At 33.6% G+C, this 25,525-nt stretch overlaps 1 protein-coding gene across 1 annotated transcript in view; it reads right to left on the reverse strand.

The window, feature by feature from the left end:
* LOC140444148 (ras-related and estrogen-regulated growth inhibitor-like) overlaps positions 1-25,525 on the reverse strand; it is a 428,607-nt gene that overhangs the window by 3,958 nt on the left and 399,124 nt on the right. Inside the window, exon 4 of the mRNA XM_072535829.1 lies at positions 24,516-24,697. Coding sequence (XP_072391930.1) covers positions 24,516-24,697 — 182 coding nt within the window. The remainder of the gene's footprint in view (positions 1-24,515; positions 24,698-25,525) is intronic.

The raw sequence follows: 25,525 nt of genomic DNA on the forward strand, positions 1-25,525 counted from the left end.
TTTTACATTCTAACAAATCTTTCTTTTTGTGCAATGAACATACGATTTCAGTACACCATGCCTTTTAGCATCATCATCCAGCCCTTTGCGTCCACTGCTGGACATATGCCTTCCTCATTTTTGTCCATTGTGCTCTATCTTGAGCACTTTTCATCAAATTTCTTGACATTTTCTTAAGATCGTCAGTCCAACGAGTACCGGGTCTTCCTTTACTTCTTTTGTTTAACCTCGGCCCTCACTCAAGCAATCATTTCGTTCACCTTTCATCACTGATTCGGGCGACGTGTCCTGCCCAGTTCCATTTCAGTGTGGCAATTCGGGAAATTACATCGGTAACTCCTGTTCTTCATCTTAAGTCTTCATTTCTAACTCGGTCACGATATACTCAGCATTGACCTTTCCATTTTCCTCTGAGCTATTTGCAGCATTTTAGAATTTGTAGCTGTTAATGTCAAAGTTTGGGCACCAAATCGTTTTTAAAGATGCCTTTGAGTTTTCTATAGGCTGCCCATGCTACGTTTATTTTTCTTCGTAGTTCGCATCTTTGGTTGTCTCTTGTGATCTTTATTTGGTGGCCAAGGTATATGTATTTTTCCACCAGCTCTACTTTGTCGTCTCCAAAATTGATATTTCCGCTAGGTACTAGGTTTGTCATGAATTTCGTTTGGGAGATGTTTATTTTAAGACCCACACTGGCACACACTAGCTGAAGTTCATGTAGCTTTGTACATATCTCCTTGAGGAGAACAAAACTATATCGGCACCATGCCTCTAGATTCCTCAACTACCAAAAAATCTTCTTCTATTAATAAAATAATTCGTGAAATTGCCTTATTATGTCTTGCAACACTCCTTAAATAACCGTTTTAAACATTATTGCAGGATTAACTACAACTTTTTATCTGTTTAGTCTGGTAGTACAACAAAAATTATAATCCGCGTGGTCTACGCAACTGCTCTTCTTATAAGGGATTTATTTTCTTCGTGCTTTTGTGATGAAAGGTATTGCAATATGCAATTTGTATGGTTACAATAAAAAATAATGTATTCAGTATCGGCATTTGTCGAAATGAGGCCCGCTTATTAAATTATTTTCAAAAGAGAATTTCTCAGTTGGTCCATCAGTACGTTATTATATAATACGAGTAATAAGTCAGCTTATGCATAGTGCAGTAAATCAGGTACATAAAATTTCAGTTTTATTTCTACATAAAGTATGTTTTCTTTATACACTTTTCTTTATTGTAAAAAAGTCTTTATTTTAATAATGTTTAATGAAGAACTTTAAGTTTTTATGCGGAGAAAATTGCGAACAAATAATGATTAATGTTAGGTAAATAAGTGTATTTTACTCTAAACTTAAATGATAATTGAAATTGTTTAAACAAGTTTTTTTAACTAAAACAAGTGCATGATCAGTAACAAGTATTCCCCCTCTAGATCTTATTACTGCTTGCATCTTTTTCAGCATGCTTGCAAGTAAATTTTGGACATATTCTTGGGAAATTGCATTCCATTCATCCTGTGCAGCAAATCGAAGCTGCTCTATCATATCTAAAACGAGACTTTTTTTGTCGTATGACGGCGTTTTAGCTGATACGACATATTAGGTTCTATTGGATTTAAATTAAGGCTAAACGGTGGCCAATCCAATCTTTAAATTTAAACCCTATCATGATAATTACTCACTATGTCAGCGGCATGTGGTCGAGCATGATACATTAACATAAATCTGTCATATCCAATGGACAGATTCGAATGTAGATATAAAGAATCGTTTGTAATGCCCCTTTGTCCGCTTCTTCTAGATCGACGATGGTAAATACAATAAAACGTTGAAGTTGTGGAGTAAAAATTATGGTTAATATTATGATAATTACACTAAAGATGATGGTTAGGTAACTTTCTACAATAGACTACGCTCGAATGAGCTCAAATACCCAATTTATAATCTCACAAATAATGTATACCTCAGCACAGAGTTTATTGCTTCTATCATACTAACAAACTTTGAACTATGAGCTTACAATACAATTTAATCTTGGCTGTAATTGCAACACTTAGGAAGTTCAATTGGAAAATATATTATTCGGCAATTTATTACGTTGTAGGTAAATGAACTAATTATTAAAATATTATGTCGGTCAGATAGCCAAGCGGGCTGGGCGGCCGGCTTCTCATTCGCTTCACTGCGAATGGTTCAGTGGATGTGGGTTCGGTCCCCAACTCGGTGTACAGAAAAACAAAAAGTCTAACGCAGCAGTTTAAAATTCTAGATGAATCTGCGGCTTAGACTAGAATATGCTGGTGTCTGATCGGAGTATAGTGGAGCAGTACAACAAGAGATAAGGGCTTACGGCTCGGTGATACTCCTCTATAGATCCCTACCGGAAGGGCGTGACGCCTAAAATATCGGGTATATATATATATATATATATATATATATATATATATATATATATATATATATATATATATTGTTATGGATCAGTTTATCGATCAGAAATAGAATAAAGAGTTTTTTTTTATTTTAATATACCGCGGGCATATAAGTTAAAATACAACCCTGTACTTATTTGTAATAGTTAGAATAAGAGAAGACATTGTTCCGTGACGGAACAGTTTTTCCTTGAAAGACTGAGTGAATAGTGAAAGGACAATGGAACCCGTATAATTTTACAGATTTAAGAATAAACTTATAATTGTATTTTGCGGTGGGCATTTTTCGAAAGTAAATAAGAATTAGATTTAGATATGAGATAACAAGAATTTGGAAACTTATTTCTGATGAAAAAGGCAAAATTGTTAATGATTTCTGAAAAGTAATTTGAGTGAAAGTAGTTTATTTGTTTTAAATATTATGTTGGAAATTTTCTAAATCGAAAATAAGTGGGAAAAATGAATGCTTATGATTGGTTAAAAAGGAATGATGGGGAAAGAGAGAGTTGAGAAGGTTTGTCTGGGGAGATTGAAAAGATTATTATGTTACCGGCAGACCAGAAGAGAAGACGTGTTTTTCGTGTAGTCAATCTGAGTACCAGTGTTTTCGTTTGTTAGTGAAAAAGGTGGAAGCTGAGAGCAGATCAAAATCGAGAAGATTAATACCCCTTTTGAGTCTGCATAGTCCACGAGATATAATTGAGGAAGAAAGGAGAATTTGAGAATAAAGAGTACCGGTCAAAAGAGGCTTGGGCTTGTGTTTTCTGAGGAGTAGTTTGCTGGTATGCGGTTTGGATCGATGCTGAGAACGGGAAAGATTTGATGGTAGCCGGACATAATCAATCAAGGAAGGAACTGTGGTTTGATCGAGAGGAGACATCATTGGTGTAAAAAATAAAGGTCAGTCAAATAATTTGAATGAAAGAAAACTTTAAGATATTCTAAAGATAAAATCAAATATAAGCATACGAACTAAGATTCCAAGTTTCAAAGAGTTATTTTTTGTGAATAAATTATATTTTATATGGTCAATTTTTAGTAGATATTATTATAAAACAGCTCAATAGATAGTTTGTAATTAAAATTAAATTTAGAGTATAGGAGTTTGTTGGGAAAGATAATTGCCCACAAAAGTTATTTATTAATATTCATTGTATTGCTTATTGAAAATAAATAATAATTTGTGTGCATATTTATGTTGTTTTAATGTTAGTTCCGTTTCCTGTTCTATCCCGATTATGAGCAACTAGGAGATACTGAACCCACTAGAAGAGATATGTAAAGTAAACTGATTAAAGTAAAATTAAGAAGGCACCCTGAGAATTTTTAATAGTAATTGATTTGTATGACTCTGCATAAATTAGTGAATTAATTAATTAAATAATTGGATTAATTAAATTAGTGTTAATTAATAATAAAACATCATAAAGCAGATCACAACAATATATATATTAAAATATTATTATATATATATATATAATATATATATATATATATATATATAATATATATATATATATATATATATATATATATATATATAAAATATTACGATATTTTTTCACAATGTTTCAATTATACACGGTGAAACTATAAAATATTAAGAAGTTAAGAATAATGTGAGATTACAAATTAAGAGATTAATTTGTGATTGAACATCCAATGTAACCAATATATGGCAAAACATTCTCTTGTAGGATGTATTGAACGTAAAAGTCACCAGTCTTCTGTCCAATTGCTTCCACAAGTGCGGTGCGTCCCTCTCAACTAATAAAGTATTATGTCACCATCTCTCTTTCGACCATCTTGTTTCTCTAATGGGATTCAGATCTCATTAGTGAAGAGAACATTTTTTAAGTTGTAAATATTTTACTGAATATGTGTATTTGTAAATTCTAAACGACGAACTTTATGATTTTGGACGAGGAACTTTGGCAAAAAGTCTAATCTTTAAATCTGCTTCTTTTAATTTTCGTCTAACTGTTTTGGAACTTACATTAACTTGTCATTAGTCAACATTAATTTAGTAGCTCATTTTTTGAGGTGCATCGATGTCAATGTGTAGAATTAAGAACCAAAACAGTTATCAATTGCGGTTGTGTACCTTGGGTCTCCTTCGAACTTCTGATCAGGCCTTCGTACAAAATTTCCTATCTCGTGGTACCTTTTTAAAGTATTTCAAACTATAGATTGACTTCTCTCGTGACGCCGTGTGAAATCATTTTGTGTATATCCTTCTTCGTACAAAATTACAATATGTGCTGCTTGGGCTTCATCACAGTGCCAAATTGGTGGCATGCTTGTTTTAAACTTAGTTAAATCAAAACAATATTTAATTAAACTTAATAAATTAAACTAAAAATAACCGAATTGCTAGGGTTTTTTCCTTTACGCGAAGAAGGTTTTTATGATAAAATTCACGAATGACACTAAACGATGAATAAACGTCAAAATAAACCATTTCAAATGGTTTTGAAATATTCTCAATATTTTAAACCAATTAAGTACATCAGCCTACTATATGGTAACATCATCTAGGTCACAAGATTCGCATAGGAAAAGATAACCAAACCGTTGAGCTTCTGACTTATGTAGCCTTCGGCAAGCTGTTAAATCGTCCTACATACCAATATGTCTTAAAAGAAAAACCTTTAATCAATGCGTGTTGACAGTGTTGACTTACGGACCGGAAACGTTGACTATGATAAGAAGAACAGTGAAAAAGATCCGTGTGGCTCAAAGGGCGATGGAGCGTGCTATATTTTGCGTTTTAATAAGAGACAAGATCCCAAACCTCTAGGTATGACCATGATACTATGATTAAGAAGATAAGATATTGCGCATAATTTGTGACGTAATTGGAGAGTTGCACGTTCGTAATGTCAGTTTTTTGTATGTGTCAATAAATAATCTTTAATAAATAGTTTGGAGATATCCTTTTGTGTACGATTATTGTAATTATTAAACCTTTATTTAATATTATTATTTTGCTAATTGAATGCATAAAAATCCCATTTAACTTTAACAAGAATTCAAATTCTACTCTCCAATGACGGCATGCGCGAACACGACCGATTTTGGGATACGGGAAGATCCTATCTTGTTAGTCATAGTATCATAGGTACGACGAAAATCAAGAGTGGCTGATGCTGTAGAGAGAATATTAACACTGAAGTGAAACTGGGCAGGTCACGTGGCTCGACTGTGACAGATAACAGATGGACAAAGCGGGGACTGGAATGGGGACCAAGAGATGATGCCTACCAGAGCAGAGTGTCCACCAACAAGTTGTAATGACGATCTAGAAAGTTGTCATAGAAATTGGATGCAAGAGGCACAAGATCGAAACAGATGGAAAATTATGCGGAAGATCTATATCCAGCAGTGGACAAGCAAAGATTGCATGATGATCTATATTGTTAGAGTTACTGGATCCAGAAATTTAAGAATAAAGTGAATTATAAAATCAAGTTTTATTTCACCGTTAGGCTTACAAATTAGGAGCTGGATCAATCATTTATCGGTTTTTTATTTTTTACAAAGTATGTTGTGCTTACCTAAAGATATTTACCGCACTAACGACAAAAATTTCAAAATTCACTTGATGTATCTCCGTGGCGCATCGCTCCTAATGAGCTGTCTAACAATAAAAATCGTGATTTAAATAATGTCATTATAGTCGATGGCTGCGGTCCCATTCATTCACAATACCACGAGAGAACCATAGATAGATGCATCGCTGCATTTCTAAATAGGAAAACACGGACGAACTTGATTAATTATTTCCATATTTTACAGTCAATTACGCAATGGTCATTACTGTTATATTCGCTGAAGAAGATGTTTCGGTAAATGTTCATTGGCGGGTTCAATAATATATCTATGTTTTTAGCTTAAAAATCACTTTAAAGGGGCTGTGGCCATTTTTGGTGATAATTCTGGTACACCAACTTTGGTAATTCAATTAAGACATCTTTTATTAAGTTTTGTTATATCTTTGGATATTTTGTGATAACTAGAAAGTGTCTATTGCAAGTATTCTTATTCTTGGAATATTTCTTTTTGGAGGTCTCTTTTTATAACTTTTAATACCTTATTTTGTACTATATACAGGTGACTTACCACGAATAGGACGGAAGATTGCAGCGAAAGGATAAAAGTTTTAAAAAGGTTGTACATTAGTAGTTTCTAAATTGCTAAAAGCTACGTTTTAACCCTTTAAGCAAGTTTATTATAATGAACTTTTTTTTTCAAGTTTTTTTCAGATAATACTTTGGAATACTATAGTTAGTACATCAGATACTAGATTTTGAATATATTTTTGTTTTTTCGATCAAAAAAATGCTGGTCAACCGTTGTACCAGAGTTCAATCAAGGAATAATTTTCATGCTAGTTTCTCTGGTACATAGGGTGTACCAAATGATAAAAAGTGTATCAATAATAGGTATAGGACTTTAATAACACAAAAATACTGCACAATATTGCAATGAACAAAGAAAAATATAAAAATAAAAATAATAGTTAAGGCACTTGGATGATCTGGTTTAAAACAATCCAAGCACAAAAGCCACTTTACAGTCTAAGCACTTTCTATCACTGCGTTTCTGTAATCCCGTTTTTGAGCACTGCTGGCATCGTCTTCACCTCGCGTGGTTTTCTTCGCCAGATGACCAAAATTTTGAAAATACTTCATATTCAATGGCCTCCTAATATTTTTCTCGCAGAAAAATCTTTTATAATACTGGTAGCCAATTTGGATCTATATTCAAGGTGAGATATTGCTTTTTTTCTACTGTTACTTTGCCTAATGGATTCTTTATAAAGTCTATAAGAATTTACTCTGGATGCGTCAAAAACGTAATAAAACAACTTCATCCACCATCGACGACTTTTCCAAGCTACTGAGTATGTCTGCATTCGTTGGTCAAACCGATCAACACCGCTCATATACATATTGTAGTCTACAATAGCTTGAGGACAGTGGATATTTTCTTCTACTGATAAAAATACTCGTTCTCCAGTTTTTTATGTTCTCAAAACCAAACCAGTTTGTGCATGAATCTGCATAATTGCTGTATACGGTCACAGATTTTGAGCCACGATCCTTCTACTTACTTATACTAATATCATTGCAGACAACTCCATCAATTTCACCTATTTTCATTTTTCTGGCATCTATTAAATGTGCTTTTGGAAAATATTTTCATGTTTTGTCTTACTGTTCCACAACCAAAATGACCTAGTTCTCATAACTTATTCAGAAGAGAAAGTGTGGTAAAAAAAATGTCAAATTACAAGCAGTGTCCCCTTTTTCCAACACTTTAATTAAATTCAGTATAACTCTTTCCCATAAAGTATGTTCGTTAGCCCGTTCAGGTTCTCTACCTTGATATACCTCAATATCAATTGAAAGATTCCATAAAGGTTTTTTTTTTAATCTTTGAATAAGAGGTCTCACTTTGAACAACTTGTCAAATTTCCGAGTTCCTTTGGCTGGCATTTGTTGGTTATCATTCAAATGGATATATCTTAATATTTTAAGAAATCTCTTTAGAGGGAAAATATTAGTACTCCTTTCATTATGAAAATTTGGATCTGCAGACCAGTATTTTTTGATAGAAGGTAAACTCTTAAATCCCATTAGAATTAAAATTTCTAGGAAAGATTTTAATTCTTCGAAGTCATCAGTTGCTTGATCTCCACTTGATGAAGAAGCATTTATAGTTTTGATTTTAGAGGGTTTTTCGGGCTGGTAATCCCTGTCTGGTCTGCTACAGAATCATCTGAATCCTCTTGTTCTAAACAGTCGTAAATTGTAGAATTTTTACGTTTTCTACGTAGAGGCTTGTAGTTAGTTACTATGTCTGTTTTGACTGTATCACTTCCAGACGGAGTAAACGGCAGTATTATAGACTTACTTCGGCTATAGTTTATTTTTATGAACGAGAGAGTAATTAGCATAATTTTAACTGGTACCTCCGACCACTCCATGGGCGTGCTCAAGATTAATTGAAAAATTACTTTGAATAATTGTAAAAAATAAATGAATTATTTCAGTGTTAAAAAGTGTTATGTGTATGTAAACAAAAGTGACCTCTTTTATCACACACTATATTAGAACTGACTGGCCTACATTAAAAAGGGTTTTAAAAAATTCACATTTTTTTAAATTTTTAAAAATTACAAAAGAGAAAAAGAGTTTTTAAAACCATCTAAGGTATGTTAAATAGATGAATAAAAATATTAATATAAAACTTACAGCTACTTGTTACAAATCCAAATCAGATTCAGAAGATGAACTTTCAGAACCAAGATTTATAATAACTGGCTCGATCATTTTATCAGTAATGTTGTCCAGCTTCCACATTTTTTCCTCTTCTTTAATAGTGTGATTTACTGCCTTTTCCCAGTTTTCAGGTTTTACATTATTTACGGCCTCCAAAAACAACTGTTTAACATCATGAATTTTAAAAGTGGTATTTTTTCTTGAAACTTCACTCTTTATCTGTGCCCATACCAGTTCAATCGGGTTTAATTCACAATGATATGGTGGGGATCTAAGTACTGTCATTCCACGATTTTTGGCAATTTCATCAATTTCGTATTTTTTAAATTTTTCTTTATGAAGGGCACACAACCAATAAAGTTCCTTTCTTATAGATCCGGGATGGTACGTAATATTTTTTGAACTCAGCCAATTCTGCAAGTCTTTTTTTAACCACTTGGTTGTGGGCAGTCCTTCTATAAGTCTGGAGTGATAACTTGCATTATCCATTACTATTACACAGTTCTTAGGAAGAAGATCTATCATTTGTTCGAACCATTCTTGAAAGACATCAGCGTTCATGTCTTCATGGTAGTCACCGGTACGAGTTGATTCAAAAGTTAATAAACCACCTTCAACAAAACCGTCTGAACTGCCAATGTGTACTATTATCAGCCTGCGTCCCTTTCCTGATGGTGGGTTTAAACCAGTAGATAAGTTATTTACAAAAGCGTGCCTTTGACTTGTAACAGTTTCATCCTGCCAAAATTTATTTGGTGTATGACCCTCGTTGATCCATGTTTCATCAAGATAAAATATTTTTCTTATTTGGTTTCTCATTTCCTTTATCGTTCTTAGAAAATGTCTTCTCCATATGACAATATCGCTTCTTTCTAATAAAATAGACTTTCTGGGATTCTTTTTCCAGCGGAAGCCTATTTCTTTTAAAAGTTTCCATAACGTACTTCGACTCATTTCTGGGTAATCCTTATCATCTCGAACTGAGACAAGAACTTTATCCAATGTTGGAAATTCTTGTCTAAAGAAGAATTCATGCACTTTCCGTCGAAGTCCTTCTTTAAAATGATATTCTATTTGAAATTTTGGTTTCCCTGGAGAATTACGTGGCATTTGAAAACTACCACATTTCTCTTCTTTAATAACTCTGTAAATCGTAGATTTCCCAACACCAAGTGTACTGCTAACTAACTCAACGGTCTCATCAACACTTTCACATAAACGTTTGTCTGTAAATGATTTAAAACAATTAAAAATTAATGTTTTTTCATTAACTGTTAAAGGACCAATTTTTCGGCGTTTATACGGCACTTCCAAATTTTCCATAACACTAGTATACACAATAAACTGCACCTTGCAACTGAAGTACCTAATTTTAGTGAACTGTTAAGAATTTTGAATACGCCACTTGGACCTTCCTACAAAATGGAAAAACCCACTATCACATTTTCTGTGGAATAAGTTTAGAAGGTAATTATCTAGTCAATTACTGTCGTAGATTCCTGGAATTAAAGAACTAAATGTTTGATTGTTGAAACCCTTACTTCGTGGAATGCACTCATTTCAGATAAAATAAAACGTTTTATTTTATCTAAAGAATTAAACTTTATTTTGCAAATAGGTAGGTACTTATTAAACTTTTATTGGTTATATATAACCAATAAAATAAACATCTTACATTTCTTGCAAATTCATTAGTACCTGTTAACCTCCATCACTCCGACACTGGCAACCTTATTTAGGGATTAGTAACCCTCACAACTATTGTATTCTATTCTGCTCCAACCTTTATACCTGGTGGTCATAATCAATTTAAAATTGTTTTCCTATATACTTCTGTAAACTTGTTGACAAATATCTGTTTTTCATTGAGTCACCCGTATTAACAGTTTAGGGATTTGCATACATAATTTATTGTTTTATTACTCTCTCATACATAAAAATACACTATAGAAGATCTTTCTGATGGTGTGTCAGGTTCTACTACATCCTCAGCATCTGAGTCCCCTTCAATCTCGGAATGTTCAGCTTGATCATCCGTTGTTTCATGTAATATTTTGGCTAACTGTTTTTTTTTTATAATACCTATTATGGATTAAATATATCTCGTTTCCACATTATTGAAAAGTGAAAAAAGAAATTTTTAAAATGTCAATACTTTCTTTATTTTAAAAATCCAGTTTACTATGGTTTGTTTTTTAACCAGGAGGAGTAAACTAAAAAGATAGATTCACACCCAAGAAAGTTACTAGAAAAGTCACCAAATACATCTTCTTTTTTGGTTGATTATCTCGGCCTTACGGTAATCCAGTAATCAGTATCGGACAATCTCACACGTCGATTTTAACCTAACTTTGATTGTTTATGTTTGAATAATAATTTTTCTCAATTCACTTCGAATATATATTTTTTTGTTTTTCTAATCACAATAAAAAAATGTTGGATTGTTATAAAGAAGTTGATTACCTTTTTTAATAACATTTTGATAACATCGTATGCTACTTTATAAGAATATAACCAGTTTTTATGGGATTGCCCATTTTTTAAATGTACAGGTATAGACTTATGTTCATTATTTAGAACCTATATAAATGTATTGTAGCTTTTTCAGGTCATAGAAGAGAGATTATAATTTTACTTTAGTAAATCTTGATTTTAACAATAACTATTCTGCAAAACTAAAATGTTGCCTGTTTTATTTTTGCTACCATGGCTGTTAAAAATTGATAATCCGTTCCAGGATTATCAATTTTTATTTGTTTGTACATGGGTACATGTTTATAATGCATTGTTTTTCATTTGAGGATATTTGATGATAAATTACCCAAATCTACTCGAAGTTTTTTAGGTGGAGAAGGATAATTACCACTAGTACTTGGCATTGAATCCATATTGTTATTTTAATAACATTAATACTTAGCTAAATAGTTCTGAAAAGAATTGTTTTTTATTATAAATGCAAACGAAAAATCTAAAAATTAAAGGAATAACGCAGAAAATACAAAAAATCGTCGATATATTTTGAATTTTATAATTTCATAAATGTCATTAGTGTCAAAACGTCATAATTTAGTGGAGTAAACTTGCCTTCGGTTGGACCAATTATATACAAGCATTACCGCGCGCTAAATTTAAATTATTCCTCCTGGTTAAAAAACAAACCATGTTGCATTCTTACATAGTTGACATTTTAAAAATTGCTCATTTATTAACTATTTTTTAGACATTATTTAGACAATATGCCTGTTTTTATGGAGATCTACGGTTTACTAATTAAAAATGATAGTAAGCTGGACTACCTTACAAAAAAAAATTTACGACATCCATAAATCAAGTGATTTGCTTAATGCTAAAAAGGTTGTAAAATCTATAAGGCAAATTGAACAAGATATCTTCAATATATCGACGGTTTTTTTCGGCTGTACCGACGAGACTATCAAGGTTCAGATACACGACTCTAATTCAGCTGATATTAAAGTGGGCTTGGAAAGGCTCTCATCAAATATCAACCAAATTTCAAATCAAATCTGTAAACTTCACAATAAAATACCCACTCTACCAGAGAAGACAGAGGTATTTATGAAAAACTCTGTTTGCGTAACCTCGGCCACTCAAACAGATGATACTTAAGAGCTCGGAGTAGTTCCTCAACAAAGTTCAAACACTACAGAAGAGAAGTGGCAATATGCAGTTATTAGCAACCCAACTCCAGAATATACTCCTATTCAAGTGGTCCACTTTATTAAAGAGAAGTTAGGGTTAAGGGAGTATATTAGATATTATGCCCTGTTGAAAAGACAAGGTCCTTCTAATGGTTTATCATTCAAAATAGGTATGAAGTCTAAATCCTCTACTAAGTTACTATTTAATAAGGAAATTTGGCCACCTAACGTTCATATTAAATGGTCTATTGAATCTTCAACTTCTGAACCACGGAATTTAGAGTCATCTCCAGAATTAAACAACAAATCCATGGAGAATACTAGAAGCCCCGTTAGCCAAGAAAATTCATTACCCATTTTGAATGATAACAAAAATACAGGGGAAAAGATAAATGTAGTTTCAGATAAACATGCAATTGAAATTTGCAAATCAAATCCGCATACTTATTCTCACATTAATTTTGTAAAAGAAAATATTGCAATGCCTAGTGTAAATCTGAACCCTTTGACCCCATCGAAGGTTAGATTAACCTTGAACACGGACCCTTCCGACAATCGATATCTTCTAGCAAGATTAAGAGAACCAGAGATATTAAAAGCCATCAAACTGCATCTCGCCTTCCTGTACGACCAACCTGCTTCGGTTTGTTATGGTGGGTTTACGAAAACAAGCATCAAACTATTCTTGGCTTCTGAAGGACTTTCCACGACTACAGAATATCTGCGAAAAATTTATTTGAAATTTCATGATACCTATGGAATTGGTCCAGCTGAGGTAGACGAAGATCTAGCTGCGTTTAGGTCCTTTATCGCTGCTGAAAGAATTATCCATCTGCAAAGATCAAGGGAATGTCATCAAAATTACTTTTCCACCGCTTCTCCAAGGCGAAATTTTTAAATGTTTCGACGTGTTCTGAGGGTCTAGAATCCTCAAATTCAACTGCTAGCAACTTTGGCATGGTTCTTATTAATATTCGATCGATTAGAAATAAGACAGACGAGTTATTTTTGTTTCTGAAAGAATTAGGGTTTCCCCAGTTAGTTGCAGTGACGGAGCACTGGCTTGAAGTTAATGTGGCACTCTGATTCTTTCTAATAACAACACATTGCTGGGTGAAAACTACTTCGAATTTTCTTTGATTTATAATAAGAAATTTAACCTATACATTATTTGCATTTATAGATCACCTAGCTCTGATACTGAACTATTTTTTTAGAGCCTGCTAAATTTGTTAGATATTCTGCCCATTAAAAGGAGAAAAATTTTATGTGGTGATTTTAATATTGACTACGCTGCTGTTTGTGCGACCCAACTGTCTTTGGTAACTATTTTTGAATCATATGGTCTCACAATGCACGTTAATTCTCCAACAAGAATCACAAAAACATCATCGTCGACAATTGATTATGTGGTTTGTGATTTTCCACCCGCTGACGTCCATTCTACAGTTATTAATGGGGGGCTTTCTGATCATGAAGCGGTATATACCAAGTTTAGCAGTTTAAAAACACCCCACTCAAAAACCCGACGATTAGGTAGGATTTTTTCCACTCAAAACTTTCGTAAATTCTATAATTCATGCTTGACTTCTGACTGGAGTTTTTCTTCCGGGGACATTGACTGTAATGTTATTAGTGATTTTCTAAATAGAAACATTACAAACCTTAGATTACCAAAGGCATTCGCATATCTGCGAAGAATATGCGTTCTCTGCTATATATTAAAAAATTTAATGACAGTATCTCCATCTCTGATTATATCAATACGTACAGAAAATGCTATCTAAATCTACTCAAAGTAGCCAAAAAATCCTACTTTCATAATCGCCTAACAAGCTCCAAAAATATTTCAAAAGAAACTTGGTCAATAATAAACGATTTTCGAAATAAAACCAGTGCAGCGAATCAAACCTTTTCTTTTCCTAGCACCGAAAATCTAAATGATTACTTTGTTAATGTTAGTAAAAAATATAACCTCAACTATTTCGCCACAACAAGATCCAGTTTCCTATCTCCCTAATTCAAAAAACATTGCTGATACCTTCTTTTTAAGACCAGTTGATAAGACTGAACTCATTCGAACAATTCGTAGTATAAAAAGCAAATCGTCCTTTAGTACAGATGGATTTATTTATTAAAATCTTCTCAAATCTTCCGCATAATGTATTGGAGGTCATGGTCTCGCTAGTAAATGATTCCCTTGAAAAAGGTACATTCCCTAACTGCCTAAAGACTGCCATCGTTATTCCTCTTCATAAAGGTGGAGACAAATCTGATGCCTGCAACTATAGACCTATTGCCTTGTTACCAGCACTATTAAAAATTATTGAAAGGCTTATAAAAGCTCGACTTATGCCCTTTCTCCTTAAACATAATATTTTATCGCAAAATCAGTTCGGCTTTTTGTCTAATAAATGTACTAGTGATGCCATGTTTTCTGTGTTACATGAGGTATATCTATCACTAAATAGTAACCTCTCCTCCGCCACCGTTTTCTGCGACTATTCCAAAGCCTTTGACTGCGTAAATCACGACATTCCATTAAAAAAATTAACTTTCTATGGAATTCGGGGTGTGTCTTTGAATTGGTTCAAAACTTACTTGGTAGGTAGGAAACAATTGGTTAGAATAAAAGACACCGACTCTAGTTGTAAAGACATTGAGTGTGGAGTACCGCAAGGTTCAGTATTAGGTCCCATTCTTTTTTTACTTTTCATTAATGACATCACTTACTTGAAAATTAAAGGGAAAATTTTTCTATTTGCTGATGATACCAGTATTATTTGGAACAGCTCTAATATTTCAACGCTTCATTTAATTATAACCGCTGATTTGCTTATAATCAAGGCTTGGTCAGACTCCAACTTACTTAGCTTTAACGTGGATAAGACAGTAGCATTATCTTATAAAGGAGTCATTCAACCCTTGCCTTTGAATGAGAGCCAAATCAGTATCGTTAATTCCGTGAAATTTCTAGGTATTCTTATCGACAGCGATCTTAAATGGTCCTTGTATACTGACTCCTTAAGGAAGAAACTAGCCTCAGCTTGCTTTGCAATAAGATATGTTTCGAAGGAACTAAATTTATCTTCTGTCAAAATGGCGTATTTCTCATTGTTCGAGTCCCATCTTCGATATGGGCTTTCATTTTGGGGTTCTAGTACAGCGGCCCAATTTGATACTATTTTTAAGTTGCAAAAAAGAGCAATTCGTTATCTATTTGATCTTAAACAAACAACTCATTGCAAGACCTACTTTAAAAATCACGGAATTTTGACGCTTCCCTCTTTATTTATTTTGGAAACGGTTTGTTTGATTCGCAAGCATCTAAACATTTTTCCCGATAGACCTGATCATGGCTACTCCATTAGAAATTCGGATTGCAACGTTTATTTACCGATCCCGTCCACTCATCTAGTAAAGAATTATATTCTATATAGTGCAAAAAAACTTTATAATCACCTTCCAAGAGAAATTAAATCCGCAACATCTTTCATTAAGTTTCGTAAGATGACAAAAATCTATCTCTCTGAAAGACCATATTATTCAGTTGACGAGTTTCTTAATGTATAACAAAGAAACAAAATTAATATTGTTTATAATTACATCTGGGTGTCTCAAGCAGTGGCTACAATTATTCTCATTTGTTGTTGTCTGTACAAATTATGTAAGTGATACAATAATTTTACTAATTTAAAATTGTATTGTTCTGTTTTTTATTATATTTGTTTTTGTTTTATACTTTTTATACGTTTTGTACTTTTTGACTGACTTTTTTTTTAGCTTTGTCCATAAAATTATTCAATAATTTTCAGTGACAATAAAGCATATTTCTATTCTATTCTATTCTATGTTTTGACAACGCTGTGGAGTTGTGACGTAAATCTTGAATGACGTGAAATAATTTTTGTATGAAAACTTTTATAAATATTGATACACTTTATGAAATCTGTATGAAATGCAAACAATTCCAAATACTTGCATTAAATATGCGCAATATGCAAAATATTCAATTTGCATATTTAATAAGTCTACTTTTAACTTACTAAAATTCGAGATTTGTTGAGAGGGCGCCTCTGGACGCTTGCGAAGAAAACCTTACCGAAGTTAAAAAAGTTTTTTGACTTCGAGGTTCGTGTTCGTACCTGACTAATCTGTATGGAGATCATATTTTATTTTAATAGATTTAATGAGCGCCGTTTCTCGTTTTTCTTTTTCAACAAACGAAGTGATGAGCGATAAGTGATTGACTGCGAAGATGAAGGCCGTGAAGAAATGTCCCGCACGAGTACGCCGGAGAAAATAATTATGACAATGAAGAAAAACGAAAAGTAAGAGTATGATGTTAGTCAGATATGAGTAGAAAAAGTCCTATATGCTTCTAAAAAGTTTAAAATTGTTTCAATTAGTAAATTCAACGTTTTATGTGTACGGATGTGCACACAGTGTCCAAAAAATCTCAAATAACTATATTTATTCCAAGATTTAGAATTTGCAATGAATTCGATATTTCAGCGATCATAAGTTAACAACAACTCTACTTGACCGAGAGTGCCAGAATGTAGTTCTAACTAGAAGCTACTTAAGTCTTGCCTTGCCTCAAAACTAAAGACAGTAAATTCCAACCAAATAAAAGGCTTTCAACACTCGAAAAAAAAGTTTTCTGATGAAGAGTACAGGACAATATTACACCATGAATTAGAAGTAATTCAAAGGGAACACTTTGCTTATCTTAACGGGGGTGCCCTTTGCAAACTAATATTTTTGGTATCAAAAAAGTAGATTTTTCTGCGGAATTCGTCATATGGCAAAATATTCGTAATTTAAAATTAAAAATCGACTTGTTTCGAAATTTGTCGTCAAAATCGCCCATTCTCGAAAAAAAAAAACGGGTGTGGCAGTCCAGTGGGACTGCCGGTAGAAGTTACACTTCTATATACGCATTCGCCGTCACAAATTTATTTGGGAGTCAATCTGTACAATCATTATGCCACAAGGCCACTATGGCCCTGAACACATGTAGACGAATGTGTGGTAAGAATTGGGGGTTAAATCCTAAAATGAACCTCTAGTTGTACACAAGGGTTATAAGGCCCATGATAACTTATGGTTCAGTGGCGTGGTGGAACAAAACGCAACAGTCCGGGGCGATTCGATTGCTCAGTAGCACACAAAGGCTTGCATGCTTGAGTGTTACAGGAGCCATGAGAACAGCCCCAACGGACGCGCTAGAAGTTCTGCTAAACCTACCACCTCTGCATATATACATACAGAGTGAAGCCAGATCAACAGTACATCGGTTGATCCAAGGCCAAGCTCCAATAAGTATGATGCAGGGAGCTGATAACTTAAGGCTATACCAGGACATAAAGGCAGACCCCGTTCTAGGAATGCCTGTAGACCGAATGGTTACGAGGTATAGTTTTAACAAAAATTTTCAAATTACAATACCAAAAAGAGAGGACTGGAAAACTGGTCCGCCGCTAACAGCAAACTCAATATGGTATACGGACGGCTCCAAAACTGATACAGGTACGGGGGCTGGAATATATGGCATAAAACCAAGGACGGAAGTCCGGGTATGTCTAGGAACATACGTGACCGTATTTCAAGCCGAATTAGCTGCTATACACAGGTGCGCTATGGAACTAATCGGCCGAAATGTAGATAACGACTCCATCGTTATCTATTCGGATAGTCAAGCGGCTCTAAAGGCTCTCAGTTCGGTACAGGTCGATTCATGGCTGGTATGGAACTGTTTGGATGTCCTTTCTCAGGTGGGAAGTCAAAACAGGTTGACACTTGCCTGGGTGCCGGGACATAAGGGTCATCGTGGCAACGAGAAGGCCGATGAATTGGCCCGAGAAGGCGCATCTACGCCACTGGTTGGTCCGGAACCCTTCTTTGGAATCGCAAATACGATAAAAAGGGCAGCCATACACAAATGGGTGCAACAGAAGTCTCTTGAGTGGTGGAACAACTCACCAGGACAGAGGCAGGCCAAACAGTTCATCAAAGGACATTCGGCTAAATTTACAGCAGACTTACTTTCGCACAGACGCAGGACTGTCAGAATGATAGTGGGTCTGCTCACTGGGCACTGTAGACTCAATAGACACTTCAGTCTCATAGGCCTGACAGAAGAGGACACCTGTCGTTTCTGTCTGGAAGAAGAGGAAACCGCTCTACACGTTCTGTGCCATTGCGAAGGTCTCGCACGAATGCGGTTTCTAGAACTCGGAGAGGAAAAACCGGAAGCACCAGGCTACATGAAAAGGCCACTATCAAGGCTGTTGAGTCTCATTAAGAGGACCAAGCTAGATGAAGTGCTTTAAAATAAGGGGGAAACACAATAGATCTGCAAAGGTCGCAGTGTATCAGGCTCTATTGGCCGCCCCATTTTCTACATTCTACATTCTACATATAAAGTATTTTTAAAAATGTTGCGGTTTTGTGTATACAATTTTTATGCATATAAGAAAAATAATGGCTTTTAAAAGTTGTCGTTTATAAGTACAAGACCAATGGTCATACGAATAATGCAGGATTTTATAATATTCAGCACACACCATGACTTCTAGTATTACTGTTTATCTTCAGTTAATATTTGCAAAAAACATTCATATTGTAAATTTGCACGTTAATTAAAAACTTATTACTTTTGGCTATACAATCTTCTTATTCCCTTTTTCCATGACTTCTTGCATTCATCCTGCAGCTAATTTTTTAACCTCAAAATCGTTTCCTGTTGAATGTTTTTCTTATATACTACAGTGTATTTTCATTACATGTGTCCTACAGTATTTATCCGTTTTGACACGGTAGCGCTTGTATTTAAAAACTCTTATTTTTAACGGATAACATGCTAGATAATGAATGACAAATGATGTCAGACAACAGTTAACGTATTTCAAGATAGTTCTCAAAAAAGTGTCTTTAAAACTGTCATCATTATTGAGTTTTATGTACCGAGAACAGAAATTTGAAGTGCAAAGATATTGGTTTAGCGCTTAAAAATGCTGAAACATGCGATTAAAATACTCATTTCAGTTAGGGTAGCTAAGAAATAATTTAAAAAATTGACTTTGTTTTGGCAATAAGACCTTTTGCACGAACTCAGTGGAAATAAGTCGTTTTGCATGTAAAATGTTGTGCACATAAGCTGATTTACATGCAAATAAAGTAATAAAGCAATAAATGAAAGGTTTAAATAGTTTTCTGAATAAACTTTTATTTTTATAAAATAATAATATATGCCTTATCTAAGTGACAAACATTGTCATAATAGGTAGTTAATGCAACAAACACTTTTTTAAATATGCAAGTCACATCGCTCATCGTCGAGACAGTCACACATTTCTTCCTGCTGCTCAACAGCAGCTGCTGTAGTGGGTTCATCAAAAATCAAACTCTTGTACCAACCAAAGCGTGGATCAGAAGTAGACCAGTCCTCTCCAAACATTTTTTTTCAAAAGTTTGTCAACGTCTTTGGTCTTTTCTTTGGTTAACATATGATGAAGTGGTAGTTCTTCTAGTCTCACTTTTATTAGATTCTTTTTCCCTTTCTTTCTCAAAGATACAAAAGATTCTTCTCCTTCATACCTGTAGTTTTTCAAGCCTCTTACCAACACAATCTTTTTGTAAGACTTTCCTTTTCCTTTTTTCGGAGGTGTTCAATTTCTTCTTGTGTTTGGTAGCTCATTTCAATTCTCTTTAGTTCACTAATCGATTGGATGTCCTTATAGTATTCACTTAGCTTCTTAGTATCAAGTAGTGGCCAATCTTCTCCTAGTGCTTTTATCTTACCTATACCACTGTAGATATCATGGTATTCCTGTTTACTTAAAATTATGGACTTTTGTCGCAACTGCTTTTCTACTATTCCAAAAACAAGGTCGGCGGGTAAAAAACTATGTCCACGTACAAGGAAATACAATAAAATCTTTTGGATTGATGTTTTGTGTGTTTCCAAAAAATGAGTAAGTGTTCTCAGGACAATATTATTTTTATTTTGAGCAACACAACCATGGCTTAACAACCTTAGTACAGAACATCGCTGGAAATCAGCCTCTGTCAAATAGGTAAGTGGTCATTACATGTAGGATGGAGGTTGTTTGGACCTATTATCATCAAAGAGTTCTTGTATGTATTTGGTCCATATGCATATTTCTTGACTTTTATCTGTAATGATGTTTCCCTGTTCTTGCAGTTTGCTAGCTGTGTTGGATTTTTGAAGACCAACTGCTTGTTTTACCTTTCCTATTTCGGTTCTTACTTTTCTCTGAATATTTTTATACATTCTTTTGTTATTCTTTGATTTTCTTCTTTCTTACATGAGTTGTAGTATATTGCAATTCGCAACTTTTTATATTCTCTTTATTTTTTATTAGATGTTATTCTCCTCTTCTATTAATATACTAAAAAAATTTAATATTTCTATGAAAATTATCTCACGTATATGTATAAATGTTACTAATAACCTCAGAAGTTAATGCGACTATGTATGTAAAATAAAAAAAGTTGTTTAATGAGAATTTTGTTTTATCTATTTCTACTTGCATATTGATAAAAAAACCATAATTTTTAATATATAAATTTCACTTTGTCTAGTCATCCTAATTGAAAGAGAGTCTAGTCTTTTAATATAATTTTTTCTATTTTAAATTATACTGATTCTGTTTGTGTCCTCCCACAATAACTTCAGAATAACAGCAAAAGGCAATGTATTTGAATTACCTACAATGATTGTGCAGTTACACCTCCCATGTAAACTGCGAAAAAACAAGGCAAGAAATGGGAAAAAAGTCCAACGTCAATGCGGAGAGATGCCTTTTCACATTCGAAAGTGAAACGTTAGTTGGACTGACAGAATTTTTCAAGAACAAATACTCTAATGCGTCTTGTCTTGTGCATGCAAATCATTTTGATAGCTAATTAATCGAGTAATTGACACTCGTAATCATGGAGAAATTATTATCGTATACTGTTATCTGTTACAGCCTATTGAGGAGATAAAAGTTTGCCGTAATTTAAACAGCAGAAGATAGAAAATATTTTTTTAATAAAATACTTAAAAGCACTTACGGAACCGCAAAATTTCTTAAAGTCATTGCACGTTATACATTCAATGACGTCATAAATAACTGATACCAAATTCTTTTTTATATATAATAAGTGACATCATATTATAAAATCACCTTTCCATCTTTCAGATCCACAAAACAGAGTAGGAGTAGCCATTGTCTTAGAAAAGTTTCTTGTCTCATTCTTTAATGTTTTTGTTAATTATTCCGCTTATATACAAAAAACTTTCAACCTGTTACGTCTTTAACACTATAGCTTTCGTCTTTTTTGTCATTATTTTCTTGTGTAATTCTTACCCTAGATATAGTTGGTAGATGGCTCTCTGTAGCTGGCTTCAAGAATTTATTGTTATTGTTTTTGTTTCGTTTCATTTCTTTTTAATCTCAATATTTACATTTATGGACATTGTTTTGATTGCTCTAGTGATATCGTATTTTTTCCATAATTTCAAATACAAGAACAGTGTCCAGTGTCTATCTCTCTGGTCGAAGACTTTTCCGAAATCTATTCAATATGCGTTTCTATGATAAATTGTTATCTAAGGAAGACTATTACTCTCATTACTCTTACTCTCATAAACAGTTTGTACATTTGTGACAGCAAGGAGAGAGAGAGACTAATTATGAGAGTAATAACTAACAGGTTAACGTCGAAGCTCGATAGCTACCAATCGGTAGAGCAGGCAGGATTCCGAAAGGGTTACAATACAGCGGATCATCTTCTTACAATCAGAACGCTAATAGAGAAAGCCAATGAATATCACTTGAACTTATACATTGGCTTCGTTGATTATGAAAAGGCATTCGACTTCATAGAACTTTGGGCATTAGAGAGAGCTATAAACAACTGCAGGATAGACTTTCGATACAGAATGCTCATACATAATATTTACAAGAAAGCTGCAATGAAAATATAAATAAATGCGAAAACCAAAGCTATACCAATCAACAGAGGAGTTCGCCAGATGTTATCTCACCAAAGCTATTCACACTTGGACTAGAAGACGTGTTCAAAAACATTACCTGGGCAGATAAAGGAATAAATGTTAATGGAAGAAAACTGAGTCATTTGAGATACGCTGATAATATTGTAATATTCGCTACGAGTTTTGAAGAACTACAGACCATGATGACGCAACTATTTCAAGCTTCAGAAAAAGTAGGTCTTAAGATGAACATAAATATAGAAACAGTAAGCGAATACATCTACCTGGGACAGTTAATTAAAGTTAACAAAGAAAATCAAACTGCCGAATTACCAGATGAATAAGGTTAGCGTGGGCAGGATTTGAAAAACTGAGTTGGATCTTGAAAAGCACTAAAATAGAACAATATTTGAAAACCAGAATTTACGATCAGTGTATCCTCTCTATACTCACGTATGGTTCACAGGCGTAAACACTCACCAAGTCTAATATGAATAAAATAGTAAAAGCACAAAGAGCGATGGAAAGAATAATGCTTGGAGCGAGACTTATAGACAAAAAAGAAACAAATGGATTAGAAGCAAAACCAAAGTAAAGATAGAATCACGAAATATAACAATGGAGACCATGGTTAGGAAAGAGAAGTAGAGGAAGACCACAAATAAGATGGGCTGATGACATTAAGAACATCGGAGGACACAACTGGAAGCAAGTGGCGCAAAATAGAAAACACTGGATTGATTTGGGGGAGGCCTATGTCCAAAGTTGGATTACTTAAGACTAAAGAAAGGAAGACTATTGATGAACTGAAATGCAACTCCAATGCGTCAGGTTTTCCATTTGAAGAAATGTTTATGGAAATAAACGAGAGAGTTGTTAAATCTAACAATGTTATGTTCTTCAACGTTCCCGAATTCAATTATTTAAATATTGAAGATAGAATAAAATAAGACAGAATCAAAGTTGAGAGAAAATTATGAAGCAAATAGAAAAATATTAAGCAATAGATGATTTAGTAAGAGTTATTCGAGGAGGGGGAACACAGGTACTAAGCCTCGTCCTCTTAGGTGGTCACCAAACTCCAGATATAACCGAACAATGTCAGGCTTATTGCTTTTAGGGTTGGGTCTAGACCATATTAATATATCACTTATCAAAACTCGATGGAGTAAAGATCTTCTTAGGCGACAACTTAGTCTCACTTCTTTCTGTTAAAGTCATTAAAATTTGCCAAGAACATAACATTAAAATTTGTTTTTTTTTGCTAAGAAACTCTACACATCTTACACAACCTCTTGATGGCTTTTTTCCACTTAAACAGACTTGGAGGTCCATCCTTCTATAATGGAGACCACGCCCAGGAAGAAGTGAAGCCCCTTTGCCAAAAGATCGATTTCCAACTCCTCTTAAAGAGCCTTATTGATACGAATTGGCTCAGAATCATAACAGCCTTTCTTACTGGACATCACCAGTCAAAAGACACCTACACACAACAAGGCGGTTCCATGGAGACATAAACTGAAAACTTTGTTGCGGGGCAATGAAAGAATGAACCATATTATACATAACTGCGAATCACAGGCGGCAAATACTTTTGAAGACTAGCAACTGAAGACTTCAAAATCATATGGTACCCATCTACTAGACTTGTATAAGATGGTACAGGGTTCCAAAATTCTGGAATGTTTTAATAAATGAATGGAAGAGGTCCAATGAGCTAATTGGCTTTAGTACGACTAAAGGTACGGGTATTTTTTTATCATTATTTCCTTATTAACGACTATGCAAACAGTATCTAATTTTTAACAATACTTTATTTTATTCAATTCAATGAAATTTTAAGTTATTATTTATGCCAAGTTTTAACATGTCAATATTGTATCTTGTCATACAACACTTGATGCATCCATGAGGTTTATTACCCAAATATGCATACATAATAAAAAGCGATAGGGTATAGGGTAGATGATAAAGCAGTAATAAAATAGTAATAAAAAATAAAAACCACTTAATTCCAGAAAAACATATACTAAGCTAGTCGTTTTTGATTTTTGATCATCATAATATCTACAAAAGAGTTTTATATTATCTGAAAATAACGATTCTCAATGTCTAGCTTACCTAGAATGATCCAAGTCTCTTTTGTTTCCTAAGAGAAGACTGGCGTAGTATGAAGGAAGCTTTAGCTTGACTAACTCTCCTAATATCTCTTTGGCTTCATTAAAACTGTGCTTGTCTATAATGGAGTAAACTATGACAAACGCCTCGCCCCAGCGGATATGCTCGTAATAACAGCCACTTTTCTGAAAGAAAAAGAAAACTAAATTAAAATTATTGCGGATTGTAATATTGAGGATACAAATTGTCATCCTGGTATTGGGTGTTAAAATTATTTTTCTGTCATTAATTTTAAGTTTTTCAGAACTGGAATGATCTGTTTCATTTTCGCTCCTACCATAAAGTGGCCAGAGTTTGCGTTCGGCCCTCTGTATGTCCTTTAGTAATACACTTTTCTTCATTCTTTTCAATAAGTACATGGTCGATATGGTTGATTACCTTTTCATGTGAATATTTTCATGTACCTTTATGTATATTTTTTCCGTTGAAATTAAGTTAGTTCTCTTAATAATCAGAATATTTTCTTTGGCGAAGTCTATTAGCAAGTGACCATTATTATTTCGACACCTGATATAAAAAACATTGTAACCCACTTTTGCTTGGTTTAGAGGAGAGCGATTTAAAAAAAATTCCACATTTTTTTATTTCTTCGTCAGTTTTAATATTTTTTGTGGTTTTCTTAAACCATATTTTATAACTTTTCCTCAGCTTTTATTCGCTCCGTGCGTGACTGACGTGACACCTACCGCCTTCATCTGACAGTTTTGGACCTACCAATTTTCAGGTTAAACATATGACATATGTTTGACATTGTTAAATACATGCGAATTGACAATTATTAATAATTAACTTTTTAATTATATTTTTTTAGTTTATGTACAAAATAAATGTAGTATTAAAAACTGGGTTTCTCAAAATTCATCATAATATATCTTTTCAACCACAAACGGAAAAGAAAGGGAAAACTCTAGTACTGGCAAATCAAGTTTTTCACGTGAAAGAAGCTAAAAAAA

Source organism: Diabrotica undecimpunctata, chromosome 6, assembly GCF_040954645.1.
Source record: "Diabrotica undecimpunctata isolate CICGRU chromosome 6, icDiaUnde3, whole genome shotgun sequence".
NCBI classification, from domain to species: Eukaryota; Metazoa; Arthropoda; class Insecta; order Coleoptera; family Chrysomelidae; genus Diabrotica; species Diabrotica undecimpunctata.